The 27,500-nt window shown below is 43.8% G+C and overlaps 1 protein-coding gene across 1 annotated transcript in view; it reads left to right on the top strand.

Moving 5' to 3' along the window:
• The window catches only part of LOC110494423 (multiple epidermal growth factor-like domains protein 6), a 91,342-nt gene extending 64,544 nt beyond the window's left edge, over positions 1 to 26,798 (top strand). The window contains exons 6-38 of the mRNA XM_021569443.2: positions 7,887 to 8,009; positions 9,422 to 9,547; positions 10,926 to 11,048; positions 11,150 to 11,272; positions 11,387 to 11,524; positions 13,617 to 13,739; positions 14,101 to 14,223; positions 14,340 to 14,516; positions 14,913 to 15,044; positions 15,197 to 15,325; positions 15,434 to 15,562; positions 16,379 to 16,513; positions 17,064 to 17,198; positions 17,324 to 17,449; positions 17,569 to 17,700; positions 18,083 to 18,211; positions 18,334 to 18,465; positions 18,624 to 18,752; positions 18,975 to 19,103; positions 19,236 to 19,364; positions 19,501 to 19,629; positions 20,427 to 20,555; positions 20,712 to 20,840; positions 20,965 to 21,093; positions 21,242 to 21,373; positions 23,279 to 23,407; positions 23,518 to 23,646; positions 24,368 to 24,496; positions 24,614 to 24,742; positions 24,833 to 24,961; positions 25,085 to 25,213; positions 25,367 to 25,495; positions 25,772 to 26,798. Coding sequence (XP_021425118.2) covers positions 7,887 to 8,009; positions 9,422 to 9,547; positions 10,926 to 11,048; positions 11,150 to 11,272; positions 11,387 to 11,524; positions 13,617 to 13,739; positions 14,101 to 14,223; positions 14,340 to 14,516; positions 14,913 to 15,044; positions 15,197 to 15,325; positions 15,434 to 15,562; positions 16,379 to 16,513; positions 17,064 to 17,198; positions 17,324 to 17,449; positions 17,569 to 17,700; positions 18,083 to 18,211; positions 18,334 to 18,465; positions 18,624 to 18,752; positions 18,975 to 19,103; positions 19,236 to 19,364; positions 19,501 to 19,629; positions 20,427 to 20,555; positions 20,712 to 20,840; positions 20,965 to 21,093; positions 21,242 to 21,373; positions 23,279 to 23,407; positions 23,518 to 23,646; positions 24,368 to 24,496; positions 24,614 to 24,742; positions 24,833 to 24,961; positions 25,085 to 25,213; positions 25,367 to 25,495; positions 25,772 to 25,842 — 4,244 coding nt within the window. The 3' untranslated portion in view covers positions 25,843 to 26,798. The remainder of the gene's footprint in view (positions 1 to 7,886; positions 8,010 to 9,421; positions 9,548 to 10,925; positions 11,049 to 11,149; positions 11,273 to 11,386; positions 11,525 to 13,616; positions 13,740 to 14,100; positions 14,224 to 14,339; positions 14,517 to 14,912; positions 15,045 to 15,196; positions 15,326 to 15,433; positions 15,563 to 16,378; positions 16,514 to 17,063; positions 17,199 to 17,323; positions 17,450 to 17,568; positions 17,701 to 18,082; positions 18,212 to 18,333; positions 18,466 to 18,623; positions 18,753 to 18,974; positions 19,104 to 19,235; positions 19,365 to 19,500; positions 19,630 to 20,426; positions 20,556 to 20,711; positions 20,841 to 20,964; positions 21,094 to 21,241; positions 21,374 to 23,278; positions 23,408 to 23,517; positions 23,647 to 24,367; positions 24,497 to 24,613; positions 24,743 to 24,832; positions 24,962 to 25,084; positions 25,214 to 25,366; positions 25,496 to 25,771) is intronic.
• Positions 26,799 to 27,500: the final 702 nt, after the last annotated feature.

Raw genomic sequence — 27,500 nt, 5'->3', positions numbered from 1 at the left:
CACCATCACTACCACTACCATCACTACCACTACCATAACCACTACCATCATCACCACCACTACTACCACCACCATCACTACCAACACCATCACCACCACTACCACTATCACCACCACTACCACCATCACCACCACTCCCTCCACCATCACTACCACAACCATCACTACCACTACCATAACCACTACCATCACCACTACCACCATCACTACCACCACCATTACCACCACTACCACCATCACCACCACCAACACCACTGCCTCCAAAGGAAAAAAAGAAAGCGAATACTGCTTGAACCCAAGTCTAATAGACAAATAAGCCACACAGATCTGAAATTCCACTTACTCAAGGATTTTTGTTTTTGCTCAGCTTGATGTTTTCCATTGGAGAATGTCTGTAATTCGTTGAATACATGGCAGTGATAAGTTCAATATGTAGCTATGCCCAGCCCTGAGGAGAAGACTGTTTGGAATGATGTGCAGTGTGAATGCTAACTGAAGGAGCCAATAATGATACACTTTTTGAAAAAACTTGTGCTATCTAGAACCTAAAAGGGTTATTTGGCTGTCGCCATAGGATAATCCTTTGAAGAACCATTTTTGGTTCCAGGTAGAACCCTTTTGGGTTTCACGTAGGACCCTTTCCACAGAGGGTTCTACATGGAACCAAAAACAGTTAATCAATGGGGACTGCTGAATAACCATTTTTGAAATGTTTTTTAAAGACTTTATGTTGTGGTTATTAAGACTGCTAATAGGCATGTTATCACAGCTGTGGGTAATACCACTCTCTATGGACATCTGCTCTGATGTCTAATGGACAAAAACATATCAGCTCATTAATAAGTTCATAATATTTACTGAACTTAAAAACCTAAAAAGCCTGCTGTGCCTGTGTGGACAGCACTGTAATGGATGTAGGAAGATACAGTATGTGTATGGTATGTCTAACAGCATAGGGATGGTGAGTGCATTCCTACTGTATGACTGACAGTCTCTGTAGACGGTGCTGAGCTGTCTGAGATGTGGCAGGCCTACAGGCCTGTCCATCTCAACTAAAAACCCAGAAGTAATACCTCAACTTGTGAGAATAACAGCACTAAGACTTTTTCTAAAATGTTTTATGAGATTGGAGAACACATTAGGAAGGATCTTAGACCATTCCTCCATACGGAGTCTTTCCAGATCCTTGATATCCTTCCACTTATGGACTGCCCTCTTCAAAACAAACAAACAAACCACAGGTTTTCAATGGGGTTCAAGTTTGGAGACTGAGATGGTAATTGGCAAATTCTGATTTTGGCAAACCATTTCTTTGTGGATTTTACGTGTGCTTGGGGATATTGTCTTGATGGAAGATCCACTTGCGGCCAAGTTTCAGCCTCTTGGCAGAGGCAACCAGGTTTTTGGCAAAAATTTCCTGGTACTGAGTAAAGTTCATGACGCCGTTGACTTTAACAAGGGCCCCAGGACCAGTGGAAGCAAAAATGTAGCCTAATAACATGAAAGATCCACCACCATGTTTTACTGTAAGTCTTTTTTTTCTCTTCTACTTCTACTTCCTCATTTAGACCCCAATCCCACCACTGGTGTGCGTGGCCAAAGAGCTCTATTGTCATGTTATTCAACAAATGTAAACGCCTGGATTTGCTAAACGGCATTTGCACTTTGATTGGAACGGGTGCTATGGTCAGATGACATGAAAATAGAGCTCTTTGGCCACGCACACCAGTGGTGGGATTGGGGTCTAAATGAGAATGTTTAAGTAGAAAATAACCCCATACCAGCTTGAGTTCTTTATATGAGCCATTTTTGTACAAATCGTGACAATCGCTTTTGACCAGGTTCATGCATTATTGTTCAACCCAATGAAGACCTGTCATGGTTCAGCCTCCACTGTTTAAATGTATGTGTTGGCAAGGGATGAGAGACTGCACTGAGCTCCTGAGTAGATGGGGTCACTGCAAGATTCACTCTTTTCTCCGATGTTTGGTTTTGAAATATAAAATTGTACCCTTGGCACTTATCAGATCTGGCTATATTGTACTTTGGCAGTTATTTCTTACATTTCTATATCAAAAGAAAAGTTGAGCTATTTTATAATAAATCTTCTTTTCACATTCCTTCTAGTACCTGCATGCCATATCCTATAAATCAATCACATTTTTTTTTACATACATCAGCCTTTGAAGTGGCAGGAAAAACATTGCCAACTATAGTCTTAAATCACTATCCTTTTAAATATTGTCTTTTTAACACTCACAATAATGTCATTTCTGTCAAATACGATATCATTATTCCAATGGTAGATTATAGTAGCATGTGTGATCATAGGCTTGAGCATATGGGCTACTTGGAGGAGAGTGTGGAGGAGAGGAGGAGGAGGAGGGGGAGGGCCTTAAATGTCCAGGACACGAGAGACAGACATGGTGGAGGAGGCAGGCAGACTGAGAGAGGGAGAGACTAAAAAGAGGGAGATATAGAGTGGGGAGAAATCAGAGGGAGCAAGAAGTTGTTCTGCCTTTACACAAGATGTGACTGAAATGAAAAATCAAAACAGGGTTTAGATCTTTTGTATATTCATGTCTTGTTTTAACATATCTCAAACAGTATTGTAGTTGTCGTTTTGGCCATAAATTCATTTTTTCTATCTGTGAGAATATATAGTAGGCTAGTTCTTGGATATGGCATTGTCAGGATGGTTGATGCTCCTCGTGGGGTGTTTTGGGGCTCATATATATCCAGTCTTGGGTGCTAACAATCTGTACCACCGCTATCATAGAAGGATTTGCTATATGCCTGACTGCTTCCATGGATATAATGGCTACAATGGGTACAACATGGGATATCATGGGCCAGGTGAGTGCTACAGTACACTCCACACTTCTGTTGTTATGTTTACACTTGCATGGGCAATACTGCCTATAAATGAAATCTCAGTGGGTTTATGTCATATATGGAAAAGCCTGTTACACTATTGTTGGTTTTGAGTAATTTTAACTGAATGAAAATATACCTTATGATTAAGAGGTCATCTGGGTGAAGCTTTCCCCTATATAATATTTTCATCCAGATCATTAGACCAAGCCTGAACAACTCTTCCCATCACTTTCAGTTGGATGACAGGTGTACTATCGTGCACTCTAGTAGGATCGTGTTTTATGTTATGTCAGCAATGCAGAGGAAGTCTCAGTGTTATCAGTCTACTCCTACTATGGAGATGGACTGGTGCCCTTGTGTGTAGCCCAGCACTGCCCACTTAACTCCAGTAGAAGTGGAGGCTTCCACTTATCAGTGGAGAAATAAGAAGTCTTTACATGAAATATGCATGTAGAAACCCACGTTTAGTAATGCTAACATAAATATGACATGACTCCAGTTGTAAACTTAACAGGTCTTGTCACTATAAAAAATGACTAAACACTTTCAGTTTGAGAGTTACTAAGTTTGAGAGTTACTTCAGTGCAGCTCTGGAAGATAGTCAAACTCTGGTTTATGTGAATGGGTTCCAATATCTTACATGCAGTACATTGTCCTATATCTGGCTGCATGAGTCAGGTGCATCCTAATTTGTATTCAAACCACACAACTGAGAATCAGCTAGAAATCCATGTAGATGTCATGCTTGCAGCAGCCATAAATAGTGAAAACTGGCCTAATGGCTACTGGCCTTATGGCTGCTGTAAGCCTGTGGCTGCTGAGGCTTTGGGACCATGCTCTGTGGAATCATGTTCTAGACATGGAAACCAGCCTAGAGGGCTTTACAGTATGCCATGGTCCACATGGAAACCAGCCTAGAGGGCTTTTACAGTATGCCATGGTCCACAGGGAAACCAGCCTAGAGGGCTTTTACAGTATGCCATGGTCCACAGGGAAATCAGCCTAGAGGGCTTTTACAGTATGCCATGGTCCACAGGGAAACCAGCTTAGAGGGCTTTTACAGTATGCCATGGTCCACAGGGAAACCAGCCTAGAGGGCTTTTACAGTATGCCATGGTCCACAGGGAAACCAGCCTAGAGGGCTTTTACAGTTTGCCATGGTCCACAGGGAAACCAGCCTAGAGGGCTTTTACAGTATGCCATGGTCCACAGGGAAACAGCGCCACATCTTTGGAGTGATTTCATTAAAAACCAAACACAAACATGCTGCATGGACAGAAAAGAGAGCACCCATCTGCCTGCCAGCTTTCCTGGATGGAACTGAGCTGAAGTTTGGCAGCAGTTTGGAGCTAAATTGGTATAATGTGTAGAGGATGTACTCTGTCCCAAAACACCATCTTAAAAGATGCCTCCAATTCGAGTGAATGGGTTCATCTATAGACAGAAGTAGAGATGAGGAATACTGGTGGTGTAGGATGTACAGTACAGTAAGGACTGAAATGGTTGCATGCTTCTCTAACCCACTGCATAGTGCACACTATGGCTTGGCTAAGTGTTTCTGATTATACAGTCTGTTCTGTTGGGGTTACAAGCAGCAAGGCCAAAAATAAATATTCATAAAATCTCCCCCTCCATTGTGTAGGTATTGTAACCCCCAGGGGAGGGCTTCTGTTCCCTCCCAGAATCCACTGTGATACATTTTGTTCTGGATGTGGTCACAGGTTGTTAGTGTCTATCAGGCTGCTTTCATGTCAGACAGATATCGTTGGGGTGCCGTGTAATGACGGCAATGGAGCTCAGCTGTGCCAGTCCAGATCCCACATAGCGTGCCACCAGCCACCAGGGCTCTGGAAGGGGAGGGGGTTCTCTGTTCTCTCCTTCTGGTACTGTGCCTCTGGAACTCATTTCCCCCTCCATGGCTCCAAGTGCATGAAAAGAGAAAGATTGATCATGTTAGGCACAGTTAAGTCACCACTGAAAAAGGGGATGTGCCAGCATGACAGTGTAATGACTTTAGCACACAATGACTACATTATTGTTCCAATTGAGGAGTCTATTATTGTTATGAGGGTTTTTATGTGTGATGAATGTTCATTATTGCTGAATATTACAAAGGAGAAATAGATCATGAAAAATGTGGGATTTGCCTTCAGTAACTCGAGTAGTGCACAACACATGACTTCACAATTGCATATTGTTCACAATGCAAAGCACAACACAATGACATAATTAAGTGATAATGCCCTCGAAGACAGTGTTTGGAGGATATATTGGCACGGGTGTTTTTAGGCCCAAGACAAAGTCGAAGCCCGGCAAACTGTGCTGATATATCCTCCAAACACCGGCTTCGAGGGCATTATCACTTTTATACAACAGGTTACCAACATATTCAAATAATGATTTATATATTTTCATAGAAATAAAATGTTGATTCATTTATTCATATTATTTTTATTTTGTTAATTTATTCATCCTTCCACAAGATATAGTCCTGACAAAAATCTAGGGTTGCTACCCACGCTGGCTGGTTGTTCGTTCTATCGGTTCGGTTGCCACTCAGTCATTAAGTATTTTTTTTCTGTGTCTATGGATGGTACCCAGTTGTTTGTTCTAAATGTTCTATTGCCATACTGGCTGGCAACGTACTTGTCCATTTCTTGTTAGCTAGCCAACTACGGCTAACTTATAGTCACGTCAAACAGTGCAGCCAGAATAACAACAAAGTAGCTGCATTTGCATTTGTTTGAGCTGTTTTCTGGTGACATTTAATATCAATAGAATACACCTGGCAAAGAAAATGTCCTCTGTTGTTCAGAGGAGCTAGCCAACATCACAGCTAACACAATCACCTCAAACTGAAGCTGGGAAGACTGCAAACTAGCTGCACTTCGTTTCATTTGACATTTCTTTGTGTATATCCATTGACTCATGATTTCGACTGGCTGAGAAAAGCTGCCTACTTGTCTGTTTCATCCCGACACCTTCATTTCTTTGGGACAGCTGGAAATCAAATTTCAATACTGAAACCATTTTTATTTGATTTTTTTGCCTTTATTTAACTAGGCAAGTCAGTTGCAAATTCTTATTTACAATGACGGCCTACACCAGCCAAACCTGAATGATGCTGGGCCAATTGTGCACCTCCCTATGGGACTCCCAATCACAGCCAGTTGTGATACAGCCTGGATTCGAACCAGGGTGTCTGTAGTGACGCCTCAAGCACTGAGAAGCAGTGCCTTAGACTGCAGCGCCACTCAGGAGCCAACAATGTTGCAAATGTCAGAGAGACAGACTGCAAGGTTTATACAAATCTTCGCTATTTAAAACCAATTGCTAGTCTAAAAGAAATGGAAGATAATGTCTAGATGCTTTTTATAGTGGAGATAAAGTTTATAAATTGTCTGGCTGGGCTGATGAGACAGTGGATTGCGCTGTCAGATGGAACAGAGTAGATAGGCATTTCAACGTCATAACTTTAGCCAGTGGTAACTTGTGGAATAGACACAGGCTGGAATTATTATTATTATATTTATATTTTTTAACCTTTATTTAACTAGGCAAGTCAGTTAAGAACAAATTCTTATTTTACAATAACGGCCTACCGGGGAACAGTGGGTTAACTGCCTTGTTCAGGGGCAGAATGACAGATTTTTACCTTGTCAGCTCGGGGATTCGATCCAGTAACCCCAGTGCAGTTTTAACCAATCAGCATGCAGGATTAGACCCATTGTATAATAAGAACTAAACAATGGGAAGAGGATGATATTGTAGAAACTTGTCTACTAAGTCTTCCCTATCTTTCCTCTTGTTTAAAAAACACATTTTTTCACAGAGGTAAAGCTGAATTTTACAAATAGTTTCTTCTTGAAGATAAATTCTCTGTGAGTGGACTTACTGAACTCCTCTGAGCGGCACATAACTCACTCTGCCTTAGTTATTTAAACTGGCCCCAACCATCAGTCATTTAATGGTGTGTTACTTATTGTACAGACAGTCAGATTAGCCGGAAACTGTTCACATCATAGTGATTCACAAGCCTAATATAAGGACTGTATGAAACTTCCGACATACTGAATGTTACCAGTCAAAACAGAACGGTTCACCTCTGACCTCACTGGGGGTCATTTATGGCTGGCCTACGATTATTTGTTAACCCCTTGCATGAGCTATAAACTGGAAATGAGTTTTTAACATTTTGAAATGACATTGCAGAAAGGACAAGTAGTATTTTATTCCCCTGTTAAGTCCCCCTGATAAAGAACATCTGTCTTAATTTGTTTATAATGTCAGCGTTTGGTTTGGTGGAATGTCTATGTTTTGTGTACTTCGATTTGGGTTCCCAAATGCTCCTGTGACATGTCCCTGAGACTGATAGAGAGAGTACAGGAATTTTAATTTGGATTTAACTGTTCAGTAGTTGTTACCACATGGAGGATTTGTTTGTTTGGGCACGGGTGCACTGGCGGAGTACTTGTACCCTCATCCATCTTACTCCTTCCTCTTGGAGGGTGGCAGGTAACCTTGCGGGTAAGTGCATTGGGCCAGTAACCGAAAAGTTCCTGGTTTGAATCCCTGAGCTGACTAGGGGAAAGAATCTGTCGATGTGCCCTTGAGCAAGGCACTTAACTAGGGCTGGGACGATACCAGTATTGCAAAAATGTTTCCATGACAAAAATACAACACGAACACAGGCTGTTTTCCTGAAGAAGTTAAATCCGTTTTGTGTTATATTTCCTTGCCATCGAGATACTGGTATCGTACCGGCCCTACACTTAACCCTAAATGCTCTTGTAAGTCGCTCTGGATAAGAGAGTCTATAAAATGCCAAATGAAAAATGTAGGAGCGTATCTTTCTCCTAAAGCTGAGTCTAAATTCCTGTCTCAGCACATGGAAGCTTTCTGGAGCTGATTCTTCAGCGGTACCTTTCTGATAATGAGACAACCTTTAGGACAATTGCTATAAATTCCCTTCCTCGCTCTGTGTGTGTGTGTGGTGCGTGGCCCTGCAGATATTGATGAGTGCCAGGTCTATAACGGGGGCTGCCAGCACAGATGCGTGAACACCAGGGGCTCCTATCACTGTGAATGCAACCCAGGCTCTCGACTCCATGTGGATGGACGCACCTGCATCGGTGAGTAACAACAGCACCCAGTGGACAATTAACCTGATAACCTTATGTTATACAACATAATCATGATATACAAACCACAAACATATTGTGTCATTCTAGTCAGTGGAAGCTTATGGAAAACCCAGAGCCAGGTAGGAGTTAGTATAGCCCTGAGGAACTACAGTATAGAAAGGTCTCAGTTTAGTTGAAAAGCCAATACTTCTCTACATTTCATTCTGTCAGTGTGGTATTTAAAGTCTTAGGCAATCTCATAGAGGCCGCTGGCCTAACTCTGTGTGAGATCCACTTACACTCCAGCTCTCCCGCCTGTGTGTTTACATTGTACCTGTAACTTGTCTCTATCATCGCCGAGATGCACGACTCAGTGTACAGCCCCAAGGCTTTTAAAAACAGCTGTTAGCACATGAGTATAAACTCAATCTCAATGCACACAGCAAGGAATGTACACAGGGCGCCTTCTCTGACATTGAGAATGGAAATGTATGCTGCTTTTCTTGGCTTTGGCAGAATGGATATGATATGAGTATAGGAATGAAACAGGATAGATAGAGAAACCCTAGTGTCACTGAGTTATGTGATGGCTGCAGTGTGGAGCACAGCGGATGATGACTGATTGCACTAATAATCACAATGCACATGTGGACTGTCTCAGGGGTGATGCTTATCTGTGAGTCTGCATATCTTTCTCCTGACAGAGGTCTGGGAGCTGTGCTCTACCACTGGATGGGATGGATACTGTACATCCCTCTCTTGCGAGAGAGAGAGAGAGTGAGAGATGCATACCAATAGCCACATACGCAGGAGAGGAAAGGAACCCCAGATGTCTTCCCATATCAATTCAACATATCAGTCATTTTTTTATATCCAGTTCATGGCTTTCCAGGAGAGGTCCACCTAATCAAGCAGATGGATGCATAATGTGTCCAGCCAGTGTAGTTGATGGAGGGATCTAAGAGTTTCAGATTGTGGATAGGCTCTGGTCTGTCCCTCACTTTATCAAAACACCATTAAACAACACCTGCTGTTTAAACCTCTACTTAATGTTCTCCCAGAGAACCAGGTCAAGCAGAGACATGCTATGGGTGCATGAGAGAGACAAAGAGATGTAGAAAGCAGAGATCAGTCAGTGAGCTGGCTCTGGCTTCAACTCATCATCTCAGAGTTTCCTTCACCACTGAGGACCTTCCTTCCGCTGTCTGTGTGATTATTGGCCCTTCAGGCCTGTTGATGGCTCTTTACTGGGTCAAAGTAGAACAAACCACTGAGGTGTTTAGCACAGTGTTTGTGTTGGTAGCACTTTCAGAAAGAGAAAAGGATGCAGAGTAAAAGGTAGAAGGGTTACTGTGAAAATGGAATGGTTCTCCTCCAAACAATATAACAAAAATTTATTGTATCTGTCTGTCTGTGTCCAGCTGTCCAATCATGTGGCATCAGTAATGGAGGATGTGAGCATTTCTGTGTACAGCAGTCCCCTACTGCCTTCCGCTGCCGCTGTAGAGCCAACTACGTGCTTGCTGACGATGGAAAGCACTGCAAATGTGAGTGTACCCATCCTCTGGTCTTTCTACACTACTATGCACCCAACAGCACTCACATACTAACACACAGATGAATAATCTATCCGAGCACTTGCCAATTACTGAAATTCCCTCCATGTGAAAATAACATTTCAACCAATTAAATACAAATTAGAAATCAGCTCCCACGTCACATTTAATGGCGTTTCCTTTCACTCTCCCAGTGTATCGTTGGATCTCAGGTCTGACATGGGAAACTGCAGATGAAGTATGTTTAGTAGAAAGACTGCAAGTTGACAGAGTGTGATGTCACATTTTATTGTAAACATATGGTTCTCTTTTTCAACACAAACATAGGCTACATTACTGATCGTGAATGCATACTGTCTTTGGCTGAAGTAACCACTAGTGCAGAGAGAGAGAGCAGCTTTCTGTGCATGTTGAGTGACAGGCAGCTAAGAGAGAAAGCAGCCTGATACAGACATGAAACTACCTGTGGATAACCATGCTTGCAGGAGCTTTAAGCTGTAACTATACAATTGCAACATGTCTAAGTAATGGATAAATGGAGAGGGGAGAGTGTAGGCATGATACAAGCACGACAGCATCTAGAGCGTTGAGGGAAGGGTATTTGTGAATCTCAGGTGTCCTTTTGAAGGGTTTGTCATAACACTATAGATTCATAGCTGCCAATAGTTCATGTCCAACAAAATGTCAGAGGAAGGGTAAGTTGGACTTGATGAGACGTTAAATTAGTGTGAATACGACCCTGATTTGAAGTGTTCACTCATCTTTCCTGTTTTCTCAACATTATGTTGTTTATCATAATGCTCTGACAGCCCAAGGCGCTCTCTCTCTCTCTCTCTCTCTCTCTCTCTCTCTCTCTCTCTCTCTCTCTCTCTCTCTCTCAGAGCGCTGAGGTGGACTAGTTTTCTCTGAGGGAAGGAAGATTATAATTTTAGAATAATTACTGTCTTTTAGATGCTTTTACATTGTAATGGTTGGCCAGGACCAGCTTCCTCTAATTTCTGCAGTGCTGAAGCTTCTCACTCCAGCTGCTGTAGTGTACAGGACAGGCAGATACAAGTTAAACGCACTTAAATATACAGAAAAATACTCAGCCCAGTGTAGAGTTGGGACCTTTGTCTTGAGTAGTTGTGTCAGTGTGTATTCAAAGTAAACTGCATTTTAGATAAATGTCCTCCCCCTTCCCACTGATTTTTTAAATTGAACCTTTATGTAACAAATTCTTATTTACAATGACAGCCTACTTCGGCCCAGCCCGGACGACACTGGGCCAATTGTGCACCGCCTTTCAATTATATTTGTTAGAAATGTAAAATATTTTTTAAGATAAAGTGCTGTCAACATGAAACATTGTGCGTCTCCTATGTTAAAGTGGGGAATCCATGTCATGATAAGAATGGCGGCTGCCAGCAAGACTGTCTTGTTGATGGTGACAAGACCAACTGTGACTGTAGAAATGGGTACAAGCTGGCAGAGGACAGGAAGACCTGTGAGGGTAAGATGTTGACTACTGCACTACTGTTCATACAGGGTCAATCATGTCTCTGTATTTAAGTTCTAGAATAGATCCGTATATACTCTGTTTATCTGTCGCAGATATTGATGAGTGTGAGTCTGAACAGACGGGATGTGCTCATGGCTGCCACAACATCCCGGGCTCCTTCGCCTGTGTGTGTGACACTGCCTACGAGCTGGGAGCAGACGGACGCCAGTGCTACCGTGAGTTTGGCTCCTATAATCATCATCATCTCTTTTGCCTGTTTGAAATGATCTGAAATGTACAAATGTTTCAATCAGAAGTAATGGGAGAGTCGTCTCATGTTTCTGTGACAGGGATTGAGATGGAGATCGTCAACAGCTGTGAGAGCAACAACGGAGGCTGCTCCCATCACTGCCAGCACTCCACTGGTGGCCCTGTCTGCAGCTGTAACCAGGGTTACCGACTGGAGGATGACCTCAAGACCTGTGTCGGTCAGTCTAGAGACTAAACTTTACCATTCAGAGATTAACCTTCACCATTCAGCTCAGCTAAGATCAGTCTAGAGACTAACCTTCACCATTCAGCTCAGCTAAGATCAGTCTAGAGACTAACCTTTATCATTCAGAGATTAACCTTCTGTAATGGCTTTCTTGAGTTGAAGGAGAGGCGGACCAAAACGCAGCGTGGTGATTATTCATGGTTCTTTAATAAAGAAACTATACATGAATAGACTAACAAAACAAGAAATGTTAAAAAACCAAAACAGCCCTATCTGGTGCAAACACAGAGACAGGAACAATCACCCACAAAACCCAACACCAAACAGGCTACCTAAATATGGTTCCCAATCAGAGACAATGACAAACACCTGCCTCTGATTGAGAACCATATCAGGCCAAACACAGAAACAGACAAACTAGACACACAACATAGAATGCCCACTCAGATCACACCCTGACCAAACAAAACATAGAAACATACAAAGCAAACTATGGTCAGGGTGTGACACCTTCACCATTCAGCTCAGCTAAGATCAGTCTAGAGACTAACCTTCATCATTCAGAGCTGAACCTTTACCGCTCAGATCAGTCCTTTACCATTCAGTCTAGAAACTAACCTTTATCATTCAGTCTAGAGACTAACCTTTATCAGTCAGTCTAGAGACTAACCTTTATCATTCAGTCTAGAGACTAACCTTTACCATTCAATCTAGAGACTAACCTTTACCATTCAGAGATGAACCTTTACCATTCAGCTCAGCTAAGATCAGTCTAGAGACTAACCTTTATCATTCAGAGCTGAACCTTTACCGCTCAGATTAGTCCATTACCATTCAGTCTAGAGACTAACCTTTATCATTCAGTATAGAGACTAACCTTTATCAGTCAGTCTAGAGGCTAACCTTTACAGTTCAGTCTAGAGACTAAACTTTACCATTCGGTCTAGAGACTGACCTTCACCATTCAATCTAGAGACTAACCTTTACCATTCAGAGATGAACCTTTACCATTCAGCTCAGCTAAGATCAGTCTAGAGACTGACCTTTACCATTCAGAGACTAACCTTTACCATTCAGAGATGAACCTTTACCATTCAGCTCAGCTAAGATCAGTCTAGAGACTAACCTTTATCATTCGGTCTAGAGACTGACCTTCACCATTCAATCTAGAGACTAACCTTTACCATTCAGAGATTAACCTTCCACATTCAGCTCAGCTAAGATCAGTCTAGAGACTAACCTTTATCATTCAGTCTAGAGACTAACCTTTATCATTCAGTCTAGAGACTAACCTTTACCATTCGGTCTAGAGACTAACCTTTACCATTCAGAGATTAACCTTTACCATTCAGCTCAGCTAAAATCAGTCTAGAGACTAACCTTTACCATTCAGAGATTAACCTTCACCATTCAGCTCAGCTAAGATCAGTCTAGAGACTAACCTTTATCATTCAGTCTAGAGACTAACCTTTACCATTCGGTCTAGAGACTAACCTTTACCATTCAATCTAGAGACTAACCTTTACCATTCAGAGATTAACCTTTACCATTCAGTCTAGAGACTAACCTTTATCATTCAGTCTAGAGACTAACCTTTACCATTCGGTCTAGAGACTAACCTTTACCATTCAATCTAGAGACTAACCTTTACCATTCAGAGATTAACCTTTACCATTCAGCTCAGCTAAAATCAGTCTAGAGACTAACCTTTACCATTCAATCTAGAGACTAACCTTTATCATTCAGTCTAGAGACTAACCTTTACCATTCGGTCTAGAGACTAACCTTTACCATTCGGTCTAGAGACTAACCTTTACCATTCAGTCTAGAGACTAACCTTTACAGATCAGTCTAGAGACTAACCTTTACCTTTCGGTCTAGAGACTAACCTTTACCATTCGGTCTAGAGACTAACCTTTACCATTCAATCTAGAGACCATTCAGCTCAGATTGGTGTTGGTCAGTCTAGAGATGAATCTTTTCCCTTTAACTCAGGTCAGTTTAACATGTGCCTGGTTTGTAACATATCACAACATCATGATCATCCGAGTAATGCTTTTCATTGTGTGTGTTTTGTTTGGCAGACCTGGACGAGTGTGGAGAGGGAAGTTCATGCTGCGAGCAGGACTGTACCAACTACCCTGGGGGCTATGAGTGTTACTGCACAGCGGGCTACCGCCTCAACTCAGATGGATGTAGCTGTGATGGTATGTTCACCCTCTATAACCTTAGAATAGGGATCTAGTGGGGCACTCATTATACAATATAACTGTTGAACCTGGAATGCTTCCAGTTGAACTTATAATATGTGCATGATGCTGTAACATTTTAGTCATGTTTCAAATCAAATCAAATTTGTCACGTGCGCCGAATACAACAGGTTACAGGTTACATTGAAATGCTTGTTTGTTGAAAAGGAAGTGTATTCTTTGGTTTTCTGTTCATTGTTTATTACATAACAACATTTATTCAACTCTACATTTGCCATTTATATCAATTAACATGACTGAGGAGCAGTGTTTTTGTAAAGTGACTGGACTCTGGACTTTGTGTGTGTGTATTGTGTAGATGTGGATGAGTGTCTGGCGGCCAACGGTGGCTGTGATCACACATGCCAGAACACCGCCGGTTCTTTCCAGTGTTTCTGCCGCCAGGGCTTCCGTCTGAGGGAGGACCGACGCTCCTGTGAACGTGAGTTACACCAATCAAATGAAATGTTGTTGCCTAGGGCCACAGCACCATCACACTCCATGTGGACATCCTGGTAACCTGTTACTCTCTCTCTCTCTCTGTCTCTTACTCTGCAGTACTGGGGAACACAGTTGAGGCCCTGTCTAGTGGGGGCCAAGATATTGTGGGGACTCTGGCTCAGCCCCAGCTCGCCCTGCTGCAGGACTACAACCAGCCCCTAGAGCGCTATGATGACTATGAGGATGATGATGCTAGAGAGCTGCTGGCTGAGAGCACGCTGGCAGAGAAATTTGGTGAGCCACTGAACCCGAACACAGACACGTTGGGCCTGTATCTTATTGCCTCTGTGTCCGAGCAACAGGAGGTAGACTGCCAGACCTCCTTATTTGCTTACTAGTTACTGGGCAATTAAATACCCCACAGCAGGTGGCAAATTGGTTAGCCTCATATTCTGAGGCTGTTTTTTGTATACCTCTGTAGAAATGGGGAAGCTTATAGACTGTGGCAGGAGGCTATGGCAGAGAGTCATAGGATGTGTTTTGTGTTGTTCCTTGATTTATTAATGTGAAAACAGTAATCCGTATAGGAATCAGCTAGGAAGAATGTAGTTGAAGATTTGCAAATCCCTAACCACAAGCAGAATGTTTTTAGAACGTTATAGTCGGTAATCTCTTCTGTCCTGTGTGCAGTGTGTCTGAACAACACGTTTGGCCTTGACTGCAGCCTGACCTGTGAGGACTGCTCTAACGGAGGGCTGTGTGGCCCAGGGAGAGATGGATGTCACTGTCCCGATGGATGGACAGGCCTCATCTGCAACCAGAGTCAGTATATACACACAGTGTACATAGACACTGCACTCTCAACACAGTACATCAGTAATCTGATCAATCTTATGTCTGTGTTTCTCTGTGGAATAACACGTCTCTCTCTGTATAATGGATAAATATATAACGTTTTATTCTACTCGGAACAGCTTGTTCCGAGGGATCCTTCGGCAGGAACTGCTCATTCCCCTGTAAGTGTAAGAACGGAGCCACCTGTGACCCTGTCAATGGGAACTGTCGCTGCCCACCTGGGGTCAGTGGAGACATGTGCCAGGATGGTGAGTCACTACTGGTTAACAGATACTGTACATACAAAAAACATTCTCAGTTATTCACACACTATTGAAACGTTCAGTTGCCTGATAACAATATATTGTTGTCTGTAGGCTGTCCTAAGGGCTTCTATGGGAAACAGTGCAATAAGAAGTGTAACTGTGCCAATAACGGGTGCTGCCACCGCACCTACGGAGCCTGTCTGTGTGACCCTGGACTCTACGGGAGGTTCTGCCATCTACGTGAGTCACTCACACTGCTGACCCCTCACCTCTAATCTCTACCTACACCGAGTGTACAAAACATTAACAACACCTTCCAAATATTGAGTTGCACGCCTCCTTTTGCCCTCTGAACAGCATCAATTCATCTGAGCATGAACTCTGCAAAGTGTCGAAAGCGTTCCACAGGGATGCTGGCCCATGTTGACACCAATGCAAGTGTTGAGCGTGAAAAACCCGGCAGTGTTGAAGTTCTTGACACAAACCGATGCGCCTGGCACCTACTTCCACACCTCGTTCAGAGGCACAATCTTTTGTCTTGCCCATTCACCCTCTGAATGGCACACATACACAATCCATGTCTCAATTGTCTCAAGGCTTAAAAATCCTTCTTTAACCTGTCTCCACCCCTTCATCTACATCCTGCTGGTCATCTATGAACATTTGAATATCTTGGCCGTGTTCTGTTATAATATTCACCTGGCACAGCAAGAAGAGGACTGGCCACCAGTCATAGTTCCTCTCTAGGTTTCTTCCTAGGTTCCGGCCTTTCTAGGGAGTTTTTCCTAGCCACTGTGCTTCTACACCTGCATTGCTTGCTGTTTGGGGTTTTAGGCTGGGTTTCTGTACAGCACTTTGTGACATCAGCTGATAAATACATTTGATTGATTGATTGAAGTGGATTTAACAGGTGACATCAATAAGGGATCATAGCTTTCACCTGGATTATCCTGGTCAGTAAATGTCATGGAAAGAGCATGTTTTGTATACTCAGTGTATATCGATAACATTCAGGTCTTATTCAATATTTTTTATGTTATCTGCTTCCCTATCCAGTGTGTCCCAAGTGGGCCTTTGGACCGGGCTGTTCAGAGGAGTGTAAGTGTGTCCAGCAGAACACTCTGGAGTGTCACCGTCGCCACGGCACCTGCGTCTGCAAGCCCGGTTGGCAAGGCAACGCGTGCAGGGAAGGTTAGTGGCAGGAAAAAGTTATGATCATCTTCCTACATCACACACTGTTCTGTAGCTGTGGATGCAGCCCTTTACATCACACACTGTTCTGTAGCTGTGGATGCAGCCCTTTACATCACACACTGTTCTGTAGCTGTGGATGCAGCCCTTTACATCACACACTGTTCTGTAGCTGTGGATGCAGCCCTTTACATCACACACTGTTCTGTAGCTGTGGATGCAGCCCTTTACATCACACACTGTTCTGTAGCTGTGGATGCAGCCCTTTACATCACAGACTGTTCTGTAGCTGTGGATGCAGCCCTTTACATCACACACTGTTCTGTAGCTGTGGATGCAGCCCTTTACATCACACACTGTTCTGTAGCTGTGGATGCAACCCTTTACATCACACACTGTTCTGTAGCTGTGGATGCAGCCCTTTACATCACACACTGTTCTGTAGCTGTGGATGCAGCCCTTTACATCACACACTGTTCTGTAGCTGTGGATGCTGCCCCTTTGTAGGGATTTATGTGTCTAACTTTCCTCTCCTCCGCCCCCTCCTCAGAGTGTGACCCAGGCACGTTTGGCCCAGGCTGTGAGAACAAATGTGAGTGCCCGCTCAGAGTGTCTTGTGATCATGTGACCGGGCAGTGCCAACGCCTGTGCCCGGCTGGTCGCCGTGGAGACAACTGTGATCAAGGTAGGTTGTCCTGTTGGTCATATGGGAGGGGCATAATTCTCTGACGTCATGGGGTCACTATGTAGGAATATCGTATGCAGCCTCTCTTAGTAAGACTAGCATTGTCTCTCCGTCCTCTCCTTTAGACTGTCTAGAGGGGAGGTTTGGGCTAAGTTGCACTCAGGCCTGTGACTGCTCAGGGGCTCCATGTGACAGAGTGAGTGGCCAGTGCCAGTGTCCTGCAGGAACATCAGGAAAACGCTGTGAGAATGGTAAGAGAACAATCAGATCATTAAGTTGAGTTTATTTGATCATGTCACCCGACAACTAAGTCAAAACATTGTGATATATTGATGATGACGCTAACTCATACTCTTTATTTGTGCTATAGTGTGTGTGAAGGGCTTCTGGGGTGCGGGATGCCGTGAGGCCTGTCCAGCCTGTGAGAATGGAGGAGTGTGTGACAAACACAACGGGACGTGTTCCTGCCCTCCTGGGTACATGGGCAGGCTCTGTCAGAACTGTGAGTATGAGTGAGTCAATGGAAGAACTGTGATCAAAGATTATTGTGGTAGTTGTGGTTTAATTTTAGAAAGAGACGTTAAAAGATTGATGAGCTTGTTGTGGGTCATTAAAACATCAACCACACCACATTCCCCTCCGTCTGAGGCACAGACAGGTCATAAACACTGTTTTCATCAGGCGTGTTTTCACAGAGAAGGAAAATGTTATTCTTGTGTAACCAGCGGTTTTCTTGTTAAATGCCGTCAGATGCTTGCATGTCATTTCGACCAGTGTCTTGGGAACTTACCGTACGGTATTCCAATATGTGTGTTCACAGTATGTAGAGTATGCGTGACTCTTTGGCTCACAGTGCTATCATACAGTATGTTTGTGTGCTGTAGCATGTCCGACGGGACGGTTTGGTGTCGGATGCCAGCTGCGCTGCCTGTGTGAAAACAGCGGGCGCTGCCACCCTGTCACGGGCCGTTGCACCTGTGCCCCTGGCTGGGCTGGACACAACTGCAGGAAAGGTAGAGTGGGTGTGGCATTGAACACAGTCTCAAAGGAATACAAAATAAATAAATATAGCTTACGCTCACTGAATGTAAACTGTTCAATTAAAATGTCTCCTGTTTGTTTGTTTCCATGGCAGCCTGTGACGCCAGGCACTGGGGGGTGGACTGTGCTGAGAAATGTGACTGTAAGGATGGTGATGGGAGCTGTGATGCGGTGACGGGCCAGTGTAACTGTGAGGCCGGCTACACCGGGACACAATGCTATGACAGTATGTGTGTGAGAGTCCTCAACCAAAATATCTGATATCAGGTGTTTGTGGGTTGTTTCCTTTCAGTCTAGTCTTAGTACTGAGACAGAACACTAGCAGACTATCTCAGAGCACACACCTATCACTCCCTACTGTACTTGTGTTAATCTGTGTCTCAGAGTGTCCAGCGGGCTATTTTGGGCTAGGCTGTCTGCATCACTGTCAATGTGACAACAAGGGGACATGTGACCATGTGAGCGGAGCCTGCACCTGTCTGGTGGGCTGGACTGGAACCTTCTGTGAGAAACGTAAGAGAACCTCCCAAAATCTCTCTAAACCTTATCCAGAACCCAAACTATAAATAGTATCCATAGACTGAACTGTATCTGTAATTATGTTTAAATTAGCCTATAGGAATCATTGAGTTATTAACATTGTGGATTGATATGCTTTATTGCTTGCTGAGAAGTAAAGGCTCTGTGTGTGTGTGTGTGTGTGTGTGTGTGTGTGTGTGTGTGTGTGTGTTCTAGCCTGTCCCCAGGGCTTCTATGGGTTGGACTGCCAGGAGAAGTGTGTGTGTGTGAACGGAGGTCACTGCAGCCATGTCACTGGGGTGTGTGTGTGTCCTGCAGGGTGGATTGGTCCTACCTGCAACCTGAGTTAGTATTGGACTTCCCACACTTCAGACAGCCTACAATATAAAACATGTCATATCAGATATGTATTACCAATGTTAACATTGATATGATTTGTTCTTTAGAAGTAAACAGTTTCTTATCTTTTTCTTGCAGCATGCCAGGCTGGTTTCTACGGGGAGAGCTGCAGCCAAACCTGCGGTTGCCATAACAATGGTAGCTGCCACCCGGCGAGCGGGCAGTGTGTGTGTACACCAGGCTGGACAGGGCCAAGCTGCTTACAGGGTGAGTGTGGACAGGGAGAATAGGAGCAGATCACTACTCCTATCTTACTATCCACAATACATTGCATGTGTCCTGTGTAGAAAATATTTGTAGGGCTATAAAGTAATGAACATGGGTCTACCATTTCCCCCCCTAGAATGCCCAGTAGGCTTCTATGGAACAGACTGCTGCCAGCGTTGCCTGTGCCAGAATGGAGCCACGTGTGACCGAATCAGTGGGCAGTGTATGTGTGCCAGCGGGTGGATGGGCGCAGCCTGTGAGCTAGGTGAGTGGTACTGAAACAGCCATAGATTCACCATGACCCTAAGTGACCATACTCATGCCTTACTACCATATAATATCATGTTCTGTGACTGTTGACCTAAAGCATTTATCCAGTCAGGATAATTGTTCCCCATTCAGTACCAGTCAGTTACTAGAAATGCAGGCTATGGAAAAGCATCAAGGCTCTGTCTGGAGTGTCTGGACAGACATGCCTAAGAATAGCATTACCTGAAATGGTAGAAACCATTTAGAACATTGGCCCTGTGGTTTGTTTTACTGTATTCTGGAAACAAATGAGTCTCCATCCTAATTTGCCCTGGTTTAGCTCATTTGTTTTTGCCTGGTGCTGTTCCCTGGCAGTGTGTGTGACACAGAGCTGCATGCTCCTCAGACCGCAGACATTCTGCTAGACCCCACAGTCTCCTGTCTGCCCTGTAAACATCTCACTCTAGACCCAACGCAGAGGCTCTATTTCACCACCCTACTATACTCTACATCACACACTATCCTCCCATAGCACCCATATAAACCTTTCCATGGGTCGTCCATGCCAAACTCAGCCCCAGGCCCCTCATTCCACTCCAGGCACAGGAAACCTCTAATGCTGCTGCTGTGTTACCTAGCAACTCCACTCTGTGGCTAGTTATCACTTCCTTGAGCCAACTTTCTGCTAGGTCAAACCACCGGGTTTGGAGAAGGTATTGCTGTCCTCAGCAGAAACACTATAGGTTTCCCTGTTAGCCTGTGGTTGGTTTCACTGCTCTGATGTGATGTCATGTTGGTGTGTTGATGTTACAGAGTGTGGAGCGGAGCAGTTTGGGGCCGACTGCCAGCAGCAGTGTCAGTGTGAGAACGGGGGACAGTGTGACAGACAGACGGGCAAGTGCACCTGTAGTCCTGGCTGGGTCGGAAAGCGCTGTGAAAAAGGTGAGATAGAGACAGAGAAGCGGACATTTACTGTCTTTGTGATCATCAATGTTGGGTGCAGTGAACATAGCAGTGAACACAGCACCCTCTTGTGAGTGAATGTTCTTATCACATACAGTCTCTGAGTTCCTCCTCTCTCCTTTTCCTCCCCCTCAGCCTGTGCGTCAGGCCTGTTTGGAGCTAGCTGTGAAGAGAGCTGTCAGTGTGAAAATGAAGCCCCCTGTCACCACGTCACCGGGCACTGCCTGTGTCCACCAGGTTGGAGGGGACCGCTTTGTGACAAAGGTAGCCCAGTTTTAATGACAACAACTTTTTATATTGTCATAGCCTGTTGCACACTGGTTATCGCTGAAAGGAGTTTCAGCCATACATGTTCAGGGTTTTTAGTGCCACTCCTTTTCACCTCCAGCCTGTCTTCCTGGTACCCATGGCAAGGGCTGTGTGCAACGCTGCACCTGTCCCCAGGGTACTTCCTGTCACCATGTCTCTGGGGAGTGTGGCTGTCCCCCTGGATTCACTGGCAATGGCTGTGAACAAAGTGAGGACTGTACTACCCTCTCAGCTCTTCTCCTCTCTGTCAATCTGGACTTTCAGCTGTAATGTCTCCTTTTTCATGTTGCTTACCTCTGTCTGTCTGTCTGTCTGTCTGTCTGTCTGTCTGTCTGTCTGTCTGTCTACCCCACCAGCCTGTCTATCAGGGACATATGGGCTCAACTGTAACCAGGTGTGCCAGTGTTCTGAGACCAACCAGCTCTGCCACCCAGTGACTGGGTTTTGTTACTGCGCCCCAGGCTTCCAGGGTCCAAAATGTAACCAGGGTATGTATTATACACTACCACCCTCTGCTGGTACCAACTCAGAGGCCTTGTTGTTAGTGTCCACCCTGAGATTGGAAGGTTGGGAGTTCGATCCCTGGTCAAGTCATACCAAAGACTGAAAAAAGGGACCTGATGTGTCTCTGCTTGGCACTAGGCATATTTTTTTCAACTAGGCAAGTCAGTTAAGAACAAATTCTTATTTACAATGATGGCCTACCCCGATGACTCTGGGCCAATTGTGCACCACCCTATGGGACTCCCAATCATGGCCGGTTGTGATACAGACTGGAATCGAACCAGGGTCTGTAGTGACGCCTCTAGCACTGAGATGCAGTGTCTTAGACTGCTGCACCACCCGGGAGCCCCCAGAAACTACAGCCCCCTCTTGCAGCATGAACTGTCATGTTGTCCACCCAATCAAAGAGAATTAAGGTGCACACAGGTTGAGAGACAAATTTGAGGTGCCAGACAGTGACATTCAATACCGCCCTGCACAATCCTGCCTGCATCTAGCTGATATAGGGTGTAATCATTAGTCCAACAGTTGCAAACAATAGTTTCTATTGGACAAATTCAGGTATGTTTATGCCCGTTTTTGCTCCGTTTGCTTCCATTTAAGAAACATAATCGTCGGAATGAATACATCCCTGATCACGCGTAGAGTTCACTCTCTAAACAGCCACGTTGTATTCCTGCTCTTCCCTTCGCTTGTGGACTTCAACGCACAACACATCAGCTGTATGTGACCAGGCGAAAAAACCTTTCCAAGCCAAACCTCTACAAACAGCCTACATCGTTGTCACCATATTAGCTAAAGTAACGTCATAGTCAGCATAATTAATAGAACTAACACGTTAGTAAACCTGCTACAATCATGCGGTAACGTTAGAGTGTACAGTCAGTAAGCAGTTACACCGGCGGGCCCCGGTGGCAATACATTTGTGATACCAAAAGCTTACCTTGACTTGGAAGAGTTCCAGTGTTGTGTTGGAAAGCCATAGCCGGCTGGCTAACATAGCATCCCTCTCTTTGAGCAGGGTCTTTTAAGTAGGCTAAACTAGCTAGATGCATTTGCTAGCTAAGTAAGTGAAACCGAAATTGAAAAAAAAAGACAATCTCTCTGTCTCTCTATTTCTTTCTTGCTTCTCCTTCATTTTGGAAGTAATTAATTTGTTCAATACTGTTCAACTATTGTCTTTCTCTCTTTGATTCAACTACTCAACACATTTTATACACTGCAGTGCTAGGTTGCTGTAGTTTATGATTCATTTTGATTGGGTGGACAACATGACATGCTGCAAGAGCTGCAAGAGCTCTGATAGGTTGGAAGACGTCCTCCGGAAGTTGTCATAATTACTGTGTAAGTCTATGGAAGGGGGTGAGAACCAAGAGCCTCCTAGGTGTTGTATTGAAGTCAATGTACCCAGAGGAGGACAGAAGCTAGCTGTCCTCTGGCTACACCATGGTGCTACCCTACAGAGTGCTGCTGAGGCTACTGTAGACCTTTGCAAAATATTGTGTTTTAATCAGTTATTTGGTGACGTGATTATATTTAGTATAATTTTATTTAAAAGGGATAACTTAAATGTTCTACAATTGAAATTTTTATGAAATTCACTGAGGAGGATGGTCCTCCCCTTCCTCCTCTGAGGAGCCTCCAATGGTGTACTTGTACAGCAAGCTACCTCACGCTACAGAAACAGGAGCTAGGCTCCTGCTCCTTTGAGTTGTTCCGGCTCACACACGCCAAGGCTCGTGCACTTACTTACTTTACCCTCTGTTGGTAATGACACCTTCATAACCTTCCATTGGGGATGTAATTGGTCTAGGGATTATTTGAGTATTTTTCTCTCTCTTTTAGTGTGTTAAAAGATTTCTGGTCAAATGCTTTGTTTTGGCTCCTAGGGTGTGTGGAAGGTCGGTATGGTCCCAACTGCGAACGAGAGTGTCGGTGTCAAAACGGGGGGAAGTGCAGCTCCACCACTGGCACCTGTGAATGTACAGCAGGGTTCATCGGAGCACACTGCAACATCAGTGAGTTCCTACTCAGCTTTTTAAATCACTTAATGTATATGCAGTAACAGTGTATATGCAGTAATAGCGTAGTATCTGCATTAACACTATGCCCTGTACTCTTTTTACAGCATGCCTAGCGGGACGTTATGGGCATGATTGTGCCCGCGTGGTGCTGTGTGGAGAGGGGGCACAGAGTGATCCTGTCACTGGTATATGTCACTGCAGCTCTGGACAAAGAGGAGAGGACTGTGGACAAGGTACGGTTCCTACTGAATCGAGTTGAACAGATCACAGTGCGGAATTATTTTTACAACACCAATATGATTGAATTATTTTTACAACACCAATATGATTGAATAATTGAATTATTTTTACAACACCAATATGATTGAATTATTTTTACAACACCAATATGATTGAATGATTGAATGATTGAATTATTTTTACAACACCAATATGATTGAATGATTGAATTATTTTTACAACACCAATATGATTGAATGATTGAATTATTTTTACAACACCAATATGATTGAATGATTGAATTATTTTTACAACACCAATATGATTGAATGATTGAATTATTTTTACAACACCAATATGATTGAATGATTGAATTATTTTTACAACACCAATATGATTGAATGATTGAATTATTTTTACAACACCAATATGATTGAATGATTGAATTATTTTTACAACACCAATATGATTGAATGATTGAATTATTTTTACAACACCAATATGATTGAATGATTGAATTATTTTTACAACACCAATATGATTGAATGATTGAATTATTTTTACAACACCAATATGATTGAATGATTGAATTATTTTTACAACACCAATATGATTGAATTATTTAATTATTTTTACAACACCAATATGATTGTTTGTGTCTCTGTCTGTCTATAAGGTAAAGAGATTTTTGTAATATGTGTGTGTTTGTAATGTGTAGTTTCTGTGTATTGGCAGGCTGTGCTCCTGGATGGTTTGGAGGGGACTGTGCTCAGCGCTGTAACTGCAGTAACGGAGGATTGTGTGACTCTGTCTCTGGAAGCTGTACCTGTGGTCTGGGCTGGACCGGGCCTCACTGTGATACAGGTGAGCGATACTGTACAATAAGTACACCTATGCAAAATCATAAGAAATGGCTAACTCATCCAGGAGATGAGATGGGTTTAACTGCTGTCTCACTGTGTCTGTCTGCTTGTGTGATAGAATGTCCTCCAGGGACGTTTGGAGCTAACTGCCAGCTGAAGTGTGACTGCCGGAACAACGGAACCTGTGACAGATTGACAGGAACCTGCCTGTGTATCCCAGGATACTACGGACGTCAGTGTGAAAATGGTGAGTGACACACACGTCAGCACTCAGTCAGAACAGTGAAAGCCACTGGCATTGCATCCTCTATCAAAAGTGTCCTGTGCCTGTCCTCAGAATGCCCCCCTGGTCTCCATGGCCCTCTGTGCCAGCTCCAGTGTGACTGTCTGAATGGGGCGTCCTGCCACCCCTCCACAGGCCTCTGTGTGTGTCCCCCTGGGTACCACAGCTCCCGCTGTCACAGAGGTGAGACATCTGCCACATAACTGACCTCATACTATCTACGATAAACCACCAATTGCAGGATCTATAGAAGAAAGACTAAATATGTTGTTGCTCTCCATCGTTCTCCACCATGTCAACTTTCAGAGTGTCACCAGGGCAGGTTTGGTGTGAACTGTGCCAAATCATGTGACTGTGTGGAGGGCACACCCTGTGACCCTGTGAGTGGCAGGTGTCTGTGCACCTCAGGGAAGACTGGACCCAGATGTGACATTGGTAAGAGCCAGTAATACTGTATGTTTAATTGGAAGCATTCAGTAATTTCGGTGTGATGGTAGTGCAGCAAGTGCCAACCCAATATTCCCCATCTGAGCCTATTTCCAATGATATTCTTGTGTCTGTCTTACCTGCATGTGTGTTTATTGTCAGACTGCAAAGCAAACCGCTATGGGCCAGACTGCACAGAGAGGTGTGAGTGTGACAACGGGGCTTATTGTGACCATCGGAACGGACGCTGCACCTGTCTCAACAGCTGGATCGGACTCACCTGTCAGGAAGGTAATAGTGACTCACCAACACACACACACCACACTTCCCTCACAGTACAGGACTGGGTATAATGAAGGTGGACTGGAGAGAAAAGTTGACTGGAACTGACATGTTTATAATGAACAACTTATTATAGTGCTGACAAGGTGTTTTTGTCTGTAGTGAAATTGCACAGAATTGTTGAGGTTGCATTTCTCCTCCGTGGTGCTGTTTGTCTATAATGAATGTGTGCTGAGATAAAGAGTAAACTGACAGCTCCTCTCACTGTGTGTGTCCTGTCCTCAGGTGGGCCTCCACGCCTCCCCTACAGAAGCAGGAGGGAGGATAACTCACATCTGGACAATAACGCATTATAGCTCCCCCTTTTGTTTGAAGGCTCCAATCCCCTCAACGAGACTGAGGCAGCAGCACAAGCTTCACTGAAGCCGAACTGAAGTGGATTAAAAGTGTGGATATTATTATTTCAGACATACACACCCCAACAGGAGAGGATAATGCTGCACCCACAGTAGCTGGATGACAGACATGGAGAAATGGACTCTCAGGGGAAGTTTGCTCTGGGGTGGATAATGCTTTGGTGTGTATGCGTATCTGTGTTTTGAAGAGTGAAGGGCTTTTCATTGTGTGTGTAGTATATATGTACGGTGCCCACTCAGGCATGGCCTGACTCATCAGTGATGAGGTCCTGGGTGTTGTGACCTCCTTCTGGTAGTTAGAGGGAGGTCAGGTGTTACCAGGACTACCCTCCTCTGCACACTCCTATCCTGGACAAAGAACCTATGGTAAATAGGAGATGTGTGTGGAGATGGGCTAAATGTCCAACACTAACACATTCTTGATTTCAGAGATCCACTGACTCACTCTGCTGTTCTTGAGATATTTGTTTTGTTTACTTGGCAATGTTAAAATATTTCATGTTTATTGTTTTTGTAATTTCCCCCTAGAATTTTGATGGAATTTGTGCATATACCATATACAGTGGCTTGTGAAAGTATTCACCCCCCTGGAATTTTTCCTATTTTGTTGCCTTACAACCTGGAATTAAAGTAGATTTTGGGGGTTGTATCATTTGATTTATACAACCTGCCTTTCACTTTGAAGATGCAAAATATTTTTTATTGTGGAACAAGAAATAACACAAAAAAAACAGAAGACTTGAGCGTGCATAACTATTCACCCCTGCAAAGTCAATACTCTGTAGAGATACCTTTTGCAGCAATTACAGCTGCAAGTCTCTTGGGGTATGTCTCTATAAGCTTGGCACACTGGGATTTTTGCCCATTCTTCAAGGCAAAACTGCTCCAGCTCCTTCAAGTTGGATGGGTTCTGCTGGTGTACAGCAATCTTTAAGTCATACCACAGATTCTCAATTGGATTGAGGTCTGGGCTTTGACTAGGCCATTCCAAGACATTTACAGTGCCTTGCGAAAGTATTTGGCCCCCTTGAACTTTGTGACCTTTTGCCACATTTCAGGCTTCAAGCATAAAGATATAAAACTGTATTTTTTTGTGAAGAATCAACAACAAGTGGGACACAATCATGAAGTGGAACGACATTTATTGGATATTTCAAACTTTTTTAACAATTCAAAAACTGAAAAATTGGGCGTGCAAAATTATTCAGCCCCTTTACTTTCAGTGCAGCAAACTCTCTCCAGAAGTTCTGTGAGGATCTCTGAATGATCCAATGTTGACCTAAATGACTAATGATGATAAATACAATCCACCTGTGTGTAATCAAGTCTCTGTATAAATGCACCTGCACTGTGATAGTCTCAGAGGTCCGTTAAAAGCGCAGAGAGCATCATGAAGAACAAGGAACACACCAGGCAGGTCCCCAAACTGTAGTCTGGCTTTTTTATGGCGGTTTTGGAGCAGTGTCTTCCTTGCAGAGCCGCCTTTCAGGTTATGTCGATATAGGACTCGTTTTACTGTGGATATAGATACTTTTGTACCCGTTTCCTCCAGCATCTTCACAAGGTCCTTTGCTGTTGTTCTGGGATTGATTTGCACT

This window comes from Oncorhynchus mykiss, chromosome 17, assembly GCF_013265735.2.
Source record: "Oncorhynchus mykiss isolate Arlee chromosome 17, USDA_OmykA_1.1, whole genome shotgun sequence".
NCBI classification, from domain to species: domain Eukaryota; kingdom Metazoa; phylum Chordata; class Actinopteri; order Salmoniformes; family Salmonidae; genus Oncorhynchus; species Oncorhynchus mykiss.
Note: the sequence above shows the minus strand (reverse complement) of the source record. Positions and strands in the feature narration are given on the sequence as shown.